This window comes from Triticum urartu, chromosome 1A, assembly GCF_056163025.1.
Source record: "Triticum urartu cultivar PI428250 chromosome 1A, HENAU_Tu73, whole genome shotgun sequence".
NCBI lineage: Eukaryota > Viridiplantae > Streptophyta > Magnoliopsida > Poales > Poaceae > Triticum > Triticum urartu.
The window spans coordinates 550958138-550968782 of NC_141873.1; the positions used below are offsets into that span (position 1 = coordinate 550958138).

Genomic DNA, 10645 nt, shown 5'->3' on the forward strand with positions numbered 1-10645 from the left:
GCGAAGGCCATTGGTCCCAGTTGGTGGTACCAACCGGGACTAAAGGGGGGCAATGGTCACGGTTGGTGCCACGAACCGGGACCAATGACCCCTTTAGTCCCGGTTGGTGCCACCAACCGGGACCAATGGCGTTGTGCTGCCCCGCGCCCAAAAGTTTAGTCCCACATCGCTAGCTGAAGGGCGCCGGCACTGGTTTATAAGCGCTGGTGTGCCCCCCCATTCGAGCTCCTCTCTAATGCAGGCTTTCGGGCCTAAACTTGCTACTGCCTGTGGGCTTATTGGGCCTTCTGCGGGCCTGAATCCTGGCCCATGTAGGGTTTCTAGTCGTATTCAGGCCGTGGAGGCCCAGTAGGAGGCATTTTTTTTGGTTTTTTCTTTTTTTTTCTACATTTTTTTGGTTTTTTATTTTTTTATTTCTACTTACAACTAAATACTTACAGTTTTTTAGTGATTTCTTTTTGCTTTTAGGTTACAAAAATTATAAACTTTCTGTTAGTGCCATTAATTTTAAATTTTGAATAGTTTAAATTTGAATTTTTAAAAATTTGTGTGAATCACTAGTTTATGAATAACTTTACTATAAAAATAGAATTTTTTTTTCTATTTATTTTTTATTTCTACTTACAACTAAATACTTACAGTTTTTTAGTGATTTCTTTTTGCTTTTAGGTCACAAAAATTATAAACTTTTTGTTAGTGCCATTAGTTTTAAATTTTGAATAGTTTAAATTTGAATTTTTAAGAATTTGTGTAAATCACTAGTTTATGAATAACTTTACTATAAAAATAGAATTTTTTTTCTTCTTTGCTATTTATTTTTTATTTATACTTACAATTAAATACTTATAGTTTGATTTTAGGTCACAAAAATTATATTCTTTTTGCTATTGAAGAATATTATAGTTTTATTTTAGTTGATCATAACATACTATTTTAATTGATTTTTTTTATTTTCATAAAAGTTTTGTAGTTCATTCTGTTTGCTATTAATTCATTATTTGAGCTAAATGACTCTGAAATTGGAAAGCATTTCAAAATGAACTCTGAAAAGGTTGAAAGTTGGCATGGTATCATTATTTCACCCACATAGCATGTTCCAAAAAGTAGAGAGGGTTACGACAAAAACTTGATGCACTTCGTGTACAAAATGGACAATCTCTTTCGAAGTATCAAAGTTTCGAACCATAAGACATGAAAAGCATTTCAAATGAACTCTGAAAAAGTTGAAAGTTGGGATGGTATCATAATTTCATCCACATAGCATGTGCATGTACAAAACGGACAATAGTAGCATGTTCGTCTGTTACAAATTTGGCATGGTATCATCATAATAGTTGCGGGAGAAAGTCTTCACTTTTTCTTCGCTTGTGTCATTTGCTTATTGCGCCATAACCATGGATAATCTTCATTGTTTATCAGGATGCTTGGGTCAGCCTTGACATTGAAGGGAGGAATTTCATGAAACTTTTCATAATCTTCAGACATGTCTGTCTTGCCGTCCACTCCCAGGATGTCCCTTTTTCCTGAAAGAACTATGTGGCGCTTTGGCTCATCGTATGATGTATTCGCTTCCTTATCTTTTCTTTTTCTCGGTTTGGTAGACATGTCCTTCACATAGATAACCTGTGCCACATCATTGGCTAGGACGAACGGTTCATCAGTGTACCCAAGATTTTTCAGATCCACTGTTGTCATTCCATACTGTGGGTCTACCTGTACCCCGCCGCCTAACAGATTGACACATTTGCACTTAAACAAAGGGACCTTAAAATTAGGTCCGTAGTCAAGTTCCCATATGTCCACTATGTAACCATAATATGTGTCCTTTCCGCTCTCGGTTGCTGCATCAAAGCGGACACCGCTGTTTTGGTTGGTGCTCTTTTGATCTTGGGCGATCGTGTAAAATGTATTCCCATTTATCTCGTATCCTTTGTAAGTCAATACAGTCAAAGATGGCCCCCTTGACAACAAGTACAACTCATCACAAACAGTGTTGTCACCTCTGAGACGTGTTTCCAACCAACTGCTGAAAGTCCTGATGTGTTCACATGTAATCCAGTCGTCGCACTGCTCCGGGTGTTTGGAGCGCAGACTGTTCTTGTGTTCATCGACATACGGGGTCACCAAGGTAGAGTTCTGTAGAACTGTGTAGTGTGCTTGAGACCAAGAATATCCGTCCCTGCATATTATTGAGTCTCTTCCAAGAGTGCCTTTTCCAGTCAGTCTCCCCTCATACCGCGATTTAGGGAGACCTATCTTGTTAAGGCCAGGAATGAAGTCAACACAAAACCCGATAACATCCTCTGTTTGATGGCCCATGGAGATGCTTCCTTCTGGCCTAGCGCGGTTACGGACATATTTCTTTAGGACTCCCATGAACCTCTCAAAGGGGAACATATTGTGTAGAAATACGGGCCCCAGGATGACAATCTCGTCGACTAGATGAACTAGGACGTGCGTCATGATATTGAAGAAGGATGGTGGGAACACCAGCTCGAAACTGACAAGACATTGCGCCACATCACTCCTTAGCCTTGGTACGATTTCTGGATCGATCACCTTCTGAGAGATTGCATTGAGGAATGCACATAGCTTCACAATGGCTAATCGGACGTTTTCCGGTAGAAGCCCCCTCAATGCAACCGGAAGCAGTTGTGTCATAATCACGTGGCAGTCATGAGACTTTAGGTTCTGAAAATTTTTCTCTGGCATATTTATTATTCCCTTTATATTCGACGAGAAGCCAGTCGTGACCTTCATACTGAGCAGGCATTCAAAGAAGATTTCTTTCTCTTCTTTTGTAAGAGCGTAGCTGGCAGGACCTTTATACTGCTTCGAAGGCATGCCGTCTTTTTCGTGCAAATGTTGCAGGTCCTCTCGTGTCTCAGGTGTATCTTTTGTCTTCCCATACACGCCCAAGAAGCCTAGCAGGTTCACGCAAAGGTTCTTCGTCACGTGCATCACGTCGATTGAGGAGCGGACCTATAGGTCTTTCCAGTAGGGTAGGTCCCAAAATATAGATTTCTTCTTCCACATGGGTGCGTGTCCCTCAGCGTCATTCGGAACAGCTAGTCCACCGGGACCCTTTCCAAAGATTACGTAGTGTAAATCATTGACCATAGCAAGCACGTGATCACCGGTGCGCATGGCGGGCTTCTTCCGGTGATCTGCCTCGCCTTTGAAATGCTTGCCTTTCTTTCGACATTGATGGTTGGTCGGAAGAAATCGACGATGGCCCAGGTACACATTCTTCCTGCATTTGTCCAGGTATATACTTTCAGTGTCATCTAAACAGTGCGTGCATGCGTGGTATCCTTTGTTTGTCTGTCCTGAAAGGTTACTGAGAGCGGGCCAATCGTTGATGGTCACGAACAGCAACGCCTTAAGGTTAAATTCCTCCTGTCTGTGCTCATCCCACGTACGTACACCGTTTCCATTCCACAGCTGTAAAAGTTCTTCAACTAATGGCCTTAGGTACACATCAATTTCGTTGTCGGGTTGCTTAGGGCCTTGGATGAGAACTGGCATCAGAATGAACTTCCGCTTCATGCACATCCAAGGAGGAAGGTTATACATACATAGAGTCACGGGCCAGGTGCTGTGATTGCTGCTCTGCTCCCCGAAAGGATTAATGCCATCCGCGCTTAAAGCAAACCATACATTCCTTGGGTCCTTTGCAAACTCATCCCAGTACTTTCTCTCGATTTTTCTCCACTGCGACCCGTCAGCGGGTGCTCTCAACTTCCCATCTTTCTTTCGGTTCTCACTGTGCCATCGCATCAACTTGGCATGCTCTTCGTTTCTGAACAGACGTTTCAACCGTGGTATTATAGGAGCATACCACATCACCTTCGCAGGAACCCTCTTCCTGAGGGCTCACCATCAACATCACCAGGGTCATCTCGTCTGATCTTATACCGCAACACACCGCATACCGGGCATGCGTTCAGATCCTTGTATGCACCGCGGTAGAGGATGCAGTCATTAGGGCATGCATGTATCTTCTCCACCTCCAATCCTAGAGGGCATACGACCTTCTTTGCTGCGTATGTACTGTCGGACAATTCGTTATCCTTTGGAAGCTTCTTCTTCAATATTTTCAGTAGCTTTTCAAATCCTTTGTCAGCCACAGCATTCTCTGCCTTCCACTGCAGCAATTCCAGTACGGTACCGAGCTTTGTGTTGCCATCTTCGCAATTGGGGTATAACCCTTTTTTGTGATCCTCTAACATGCGATCGAACTTCAGCTTCTCCTTTTGACTAATGCATTGTATCCTTGCTTCGACAATGACCCGGCGGAGATCATCATCATCGGGCACATCGTCTGGTTCCTCTTGATCTTCAGCAGCTTCACCCGTGGCAGCATCATTGGGCACATCGTCTGATTCCTCTTGATCTTCACCAGCTCCCCCCGTTGCAGCATCACCGTATTCAGGGGGCACATAGTTGTCATCGTACTCTTCTTCTTCGCCGTCTTCCATCATAACCCCTATTTCTCCGTGCCTCGTCCAAACATTATAGTGTGGCATGAAACCCTTGTAAAGCAGGTGGGAGTGAGGGATTTTCCGGTTAGAGTAAGACCTCGTATTCCCACATTCAGTGCATGGACAACACATAAAACCATTCTGCTTGTTTGCCTCAGCCGCATCGAGAAACTCATGCACGCCCTTAATGTACTCGCGGGTGTGTCTGTCACCGTACATCCATTGCCGGTTCATCTGCGTGCATTATATATAATTAATTGTCCAAATTAATAGAAGTTCATCATCATCGAGAGGAGAAAGCTTAAGTAGTGTGGCTCGGGCATTCCATCGAACACCTCATGTGCATAGGAGGTGAGCTAGAGCACCACAAAGCCCTCTCCCCCTCGGCCAGAAAAAACAGAGCACTGTGCTCTGCTCTTGCGCGACGGGGTATATGTAGGCACCTCATTGGTCCCGGTTGATGACATGAACCGGGACTAAAGGGAAGCCTTTGGTCCCGGTTCAAGCCACCAACCGGGACCAATGGTGGTGGGCCAGAAGCAAGGCCCATTGGTCCCGGTTCGTCCCATCAACCGGGACCAAAAGGTCCAGACGAATCGGAACCAATGGCCCACGTGGCCCGGCCAGCCCCCTGGATTGGTCCCGGTTCTAGACTGAACCGGGACTAATGGGCTGAGCCGGCCTGGACCATAGCCCTGTTTTCTACTAACGAGGATAAGCACTAACAGTGCATTGTTTGTGAAAGACCAGATTGTCAAACTGATGCATGACTACAAATACAACATTTCAGTTACATCTGCAGAAGCCCGGACGGCGTACGATCTCGGACCAGGTGGAAACTAAAACATTTCAGTTTCATTATTTATGCATTGAAGAGTAGACAGTGGATATGGCAGGGATGTGTATCAGAACACATTCAACAGCGTATGGTGAAGGAAGCAAAAAAATGGAAAATCAGTGTAGCTCTATAAACTACAGGAGCTGATCCACACCAGGGTATCCATATTCTAAACTTATCCAAGACACGGGAGCTGATTACATCAGAGGCATAGCTCGAGAGGCTTGTGCGTTAAAATGACGATACAGAGACAGGGCTTTCAGCTTCGACTCAATCTTTGAATTAGTTAAGCAGAACAAAGGCAACAGACACGCATGGAGAACTGATCGAGGAATGTCCAACACCAGCATCAAAGGATCGCTTGGTATTGTCGACATGAAGACAAAACAGCAACCTTCCTTGATTCATCATCTTAATTTAAGCAGCAACAGCGGCACTCTCTGGCTTATCTGTTCCTTCTTGTTGAATAAAGGACTTGTCTATTCCTTCGATGTTGGTTATCCTCAGCTTTGTCAATTCCTGGAATTGTCACAGCAGACAGTAAGAAGAATATATCGAAAGGATAATGTCCAATATGTCATGTAATGATTGAAAACTAAAACGGTATGAAATACCTGACGGTGTCCCCTTGTTCGGCGGTAATTTTTCCTCCTTTTCTTCTTGAATATAATAACTTTTGCATCTAGAGCCTAAGAAAGATTGTCAAGAGAAATGACCTCAGAATTGTGCAGTAGTATATTTACAGTAAAACCCTAGTAATACCAAAACCGGGCTCTGGTTGAGTAATTATAGAAGTATATGTACTAACTGCAAGACTGCAACAGTAAAGGTTGGGGCATAGACACTCGTCCTTCTTATCAGTGTTGCTATACATGTTTTAGTACATAATGCCAGTAAAATGAAAAGGTAGCAGAGGTAGGAGGGCCAACCACTAGATATTTTCCATTAACTTATAATAAGCATGTCATTTCTGTTATAATAGTTTGGGGGGTCAATGCAATCCAATGTGGTGCCCAATGAATTAGTTCAGGTCCTAAAAGAGGGACCAAAAAGGGTCCATACGGAAACGCTTCTCATCAGTAGTCTGGTAGGATGTTTTCGTCAGACCGGTCACGCGACGTCGATGCGTTTTTCTTCTCACGGTTCAGATTCCTCCAAAATCGGCCTCCCAACCCGCCAAGAAGCCTATTTTCTCGCCCCCATAATTCCTCGTTAGTTTCTCTTCCCTGAAATAATCTCACCTTCCCGACCCAGCCTAATCCCCTTCCCTTCTCTCTCGCATGCCCCTGACGCAGATGAACGGCAAGCTCGTGATGTCCTCGCCGCCCCGGTCCCTCTGCCAAGAAGAAGACCTTGAACGATGTGGCCGTTAGGTCCACCGTTCCATGCTCTCGTACAGTGGCTGCGCCCAGCAAGCTCGCAACCCCCCTCGGCGTCCCAGTCCTCCCATCAGGTTGTGGTCTCGTGACCTGTAGTCCACCATGCCGCAGCACCGTCTCAGGTGGGGAACGAGGGGAATGAATCAATCACGGATGGACCATTGCAGGTACACCCCCCCGGTCTCTAAAAGCACCATCTTCATCTACCTAGGTACTGAGTCCTCTGACGATCTCATCTGGATACAGTGCTAGTTGATTCCTAATTTTTATGTGGCAAGTATTGATTTGACATCTCTGTGTTACTGTATTCATACCCTTTTCTTTGGTCGATTTTGTTATGTCCTTTGTGCAGTTTATCACCAAATCAGAGATGAATATCTTCTAATTTTGTATCAACATGACACACATATGACGCTTCCAAATATCCATGCTTCTTATGCATCATTCGCGTGCTTCTTCACTGAACAGAGTTTGCGCCATTCTAGCCATGCTTCTATTTTTCTTTACTATTTGTGTTATCTTGAGATAGCATGAAATTAACACTATTTCCAAATACCACCAGTGCATGTTGGCTGCCATTACAGGTTGAAGAATCTACTGCCATAGCGAGACGATGACGATAAGATGGCTGGTGTGAGTAGCAGCGGTGATGGCAAGGACGTCAACGGGGAGCAGGGACATAGAATGTGATTGGCCTCTTGTTCGGGGGCGTTGCATCTATGGTGCTCCTAAATGGTGGGTGACATTGCTCAGATCGGCATCGTCTCTCATGCTTCCTGCCCTCGACGCCTCTGGTTCCTCGACGTCGCTGGCTCTACATAGTGGGAATGGCATGCTTCATTGTCACAGACGCGATGCTTCAGATTCTTTGTATTAAGTTTCAAACTACCTATGTATATGCTTCCTTCAGTTTAATATCTAATATGTGCTTCCATATCATATGTGGCATGTTTTTCAAGCATCTACATGTTTGCTTTGTTATTTACACAGGTGATGCTTCTGAACTATTTTGTTCATGCTTCGGCAATTGTCAAAGACATAAAATGCATCCGTATACATTTGACATGATATGTTTCCTGGAAAATACTCTGTGTGTTTTGTTTCTTACGATAGTATGTGGAACCGGTACTACATTTCTCATGCATCAAGCTAATAAAATTGCGCTTCGAAACGCAACCATACATGCTTCATAGTCATAGCATAAAAGAAATAATGATAATGCTTGGAGAAAAATGTGACCATGAAGTATGAAGCATGCGTTGTACTGTTGGAAGCATATATTTAGCATATGATGGAAACAAACATGGAATACAAGGAAGCATCATGCACGTATGGAAAAACCTGTGATTATATGGACGAATATTGGAAGCATATATGGAAGCAGCGTATTATAGCAAGTTTACGAATATTATGGAAGCATATTTTCTAGCGCATTGAAACAAAATTTTGCATCAATTTGCTATTATTATATGTCTTCCCTTTGCTTGATTTTTGGGTGTGATTCACTTGAGGAACAAAATTACATGGAAACAAAGGTGGACCCACATCTAAATTCTGACTGACCGTGATTTCGGGGAGCAATTAATTCTGTGAAGCAGATTACAAGGAAACTACCAAGAAAAAGACCCACGCTCATACTAATCTAACGGTTGAAGCAATCTCATCCTACGGTGTTGGGCTGGTCTGATGCTAGGCTAGGGATCAGTAGTCTGATCCCTAGCGGTGCCCTATTGGTATATAGGTTGGACAGACATCCAATTGGACTTTGCAACACTAGCATGTTAATATCAGCAGTTAATGGTGACGTAACCAAGGGGGTGTAATGGGATACATAAAAGAATTTAGATTTTTTAGTGTAAACAATCCTGTTAGTTGGCACATTGCCAGTCTTAATGATGGTAGCACAATAGACGAGTAAATCAGCTTTCAAATGCAGTGATCAGATCAGTAACTAGGCAGAGAATAAGAAGGCTGGCATGCAATATGTTAAGACAGGGATATTCAGATAAAGCTGAAATCTGCGTACATATTGCCTAGTGCATAGTTTGTAGAATGCAGGTGTAACATTTAATCAGACACACTTACGAACTTGCTCCAAGAAACAGAGTTCATAAACCATTCCATGGACTTCGTTCTAATGAACATGACAGAAAAAAAGATAGATCAAAGAAGTGTCATCCTTACATGCTCTTCGACGACAGCATGAACAGTGGCATCAGTAAGAATTGGCCTCCCAATTATTGTTTGAGCTTGTGAGCCAAGCATGAGAACTCGATTTAAAACTAACTGCACCAAGTGATTCAAATGACAACAGCATCAGCAGAATTACCAATGGAATGAGAAGCACAAGCAAGCAGAGATCTATGTTTGCTACTGGAATCATTACAAGAATTTTATCAACTAGTCACTGGTTCGCTGCAGTTGTTCCATCATCTTGGTTTGAAAAATGGTGGGTTTAAGAAAAGTATGATAAGGATGAGGAGTTGTGGCTTGTGACACTAATGCAACTAAAATAAGAAGGCCCCTAATGATAGTTCTACTCAACTTGTCAATCACAACAAGTCATGTTTTGAACAAGTCCATAACTCCATACACTTCACCAAGCCTAAAATTCAATTCTTGGTACATTATACAGCAACCTTTTAAGCAGCTTCCATGAGGGAAGATGAATATAAAAGTTAGAGTCATACTTAATTGAACGACTAATTTGAACCAATACTCTTAAGTTTCCAGTTCCCAACATAAATAGGTCAAATCAAGCGGACCAAAGTGCTACGGGATATCCCGAGATAACAATGGGCACACAATACCAAGACTAATCATGAATTGCATAAAATTCTCTTATCAGCTCAGATTTTGAGGTTTGACCATAGTGATATAATCCATCAGCAAATGAACAGAAGATAGGCCTGCATACTACAACTTGAGAGCTTGTAATCACAGCGGCTACCCTATTAGTCTTGGTCATAGGTTGCAGCTTGAATTGAGGAAACAACATTCAATCGAAATAGTTCCGCGAATGTGCCACATTACCTTGTCATTCACATCGCAGAACTTGAGCCTCTCCGTGAAGATGGAGTCGCCATTGCTCACCTTGAACTGGTGCGAACCAATCTGCAGGAACAAGCAACGCGCACCCAGGTCACCAACCAGATCCACTCCCCGGCCCGACCGGAGCCGAACCGAAGCGCAAAACGGAACAAGATTCGGGCCTGACCTGGACGACGGCGAAGACGGGCTCGTAGGGCTTGAAGGGCTTCTCGTCGGCGCCGAGCGGGCCGACCACCTTGTACCCGATCTCGTTCGCCTCGGCCAGCTTCTCCTCCTCCGTCTTCCCGCTGGGCGGCTTCGCGGCGGGCGTCTCCTCGTCGCCCTCCCCCCACTCGTCCCCGCTCCCGTCCTCCTCGTCCTCGTAGTGCTCCTCGTCGTCCCCCTCATCGTCGGACGAGCGGGTCGCGAAGTGGCAGCGCGGGGGGGAGAGCCGGAGCGAGGCGGCGGCGGCGCGGGGGGCGAGGGGCCGGGGCAGGGAGGTCAGGGTCCGGGCCGCGATCGAGGCCGGCGCGAGGGGCTGCGGGGCGTGCGGGGCGAGGCCGCGCGTGAGGAGGCGGAGGAGGCATCGCCGCGTCGCCATGGCTACGGCGGCGGCGGCGGTGGCGGCGGTGGAGGGAGGAAACGAGGAGGGGAGGGGAGGGTAGAAATGGAAATGTTTATTTTGCCAAGCGGTTTTGACGAGGGTTTAAGGGGAGGGAGTGACACTGCCGGTGGGGCCTGCTCACTGTGGCCGCGGGGAAAACGGTTAAATGAGGCTCTACGTGATCCAGAGGCGAAGGCGTACTTTTGGTGGCGATAGGGATACGCTTTGAGACGAACGATTTGTAACATGACCGATTTGTCATTCGGTTTATGAAATTCCTGACCTAAGTTTTGAAAATTAAGAGAAATAT

At 44.8% G+C, this 10645-nt stretch overlaps 1 protein-coding gene across 1 annotated transcript; it reads right to left on the reverse strand.

Annotated features, from left to right (window-relative positions):
* Positions 1-5317: 5317 nt before the first annotated feature.
* Positions 5318-10392, reverse strand: NFD1 (Ribosomal protein L21). The gene is made up of 5 exons (XM_048693071.2): positions 9919-10392; positions 9735-9815; positions 8886-8987; positions 5937-6011; positions 5318-5841 (listed from the first exon to the last, which is right to left on the reverse strand). Exons 1-5 carry the CDS (start codon positions 10330-10332, stop codon positions 5740-5742), a joined length of 774 nt encoding a protein of 257 aa, XP_048549028.1. The 5' UTR covers positions 10333-10392; the 3' UTR covers positions 5318-5739.
* Between the last annotated feature and the right edge of the window lie 253 nt (positions 10393-10645).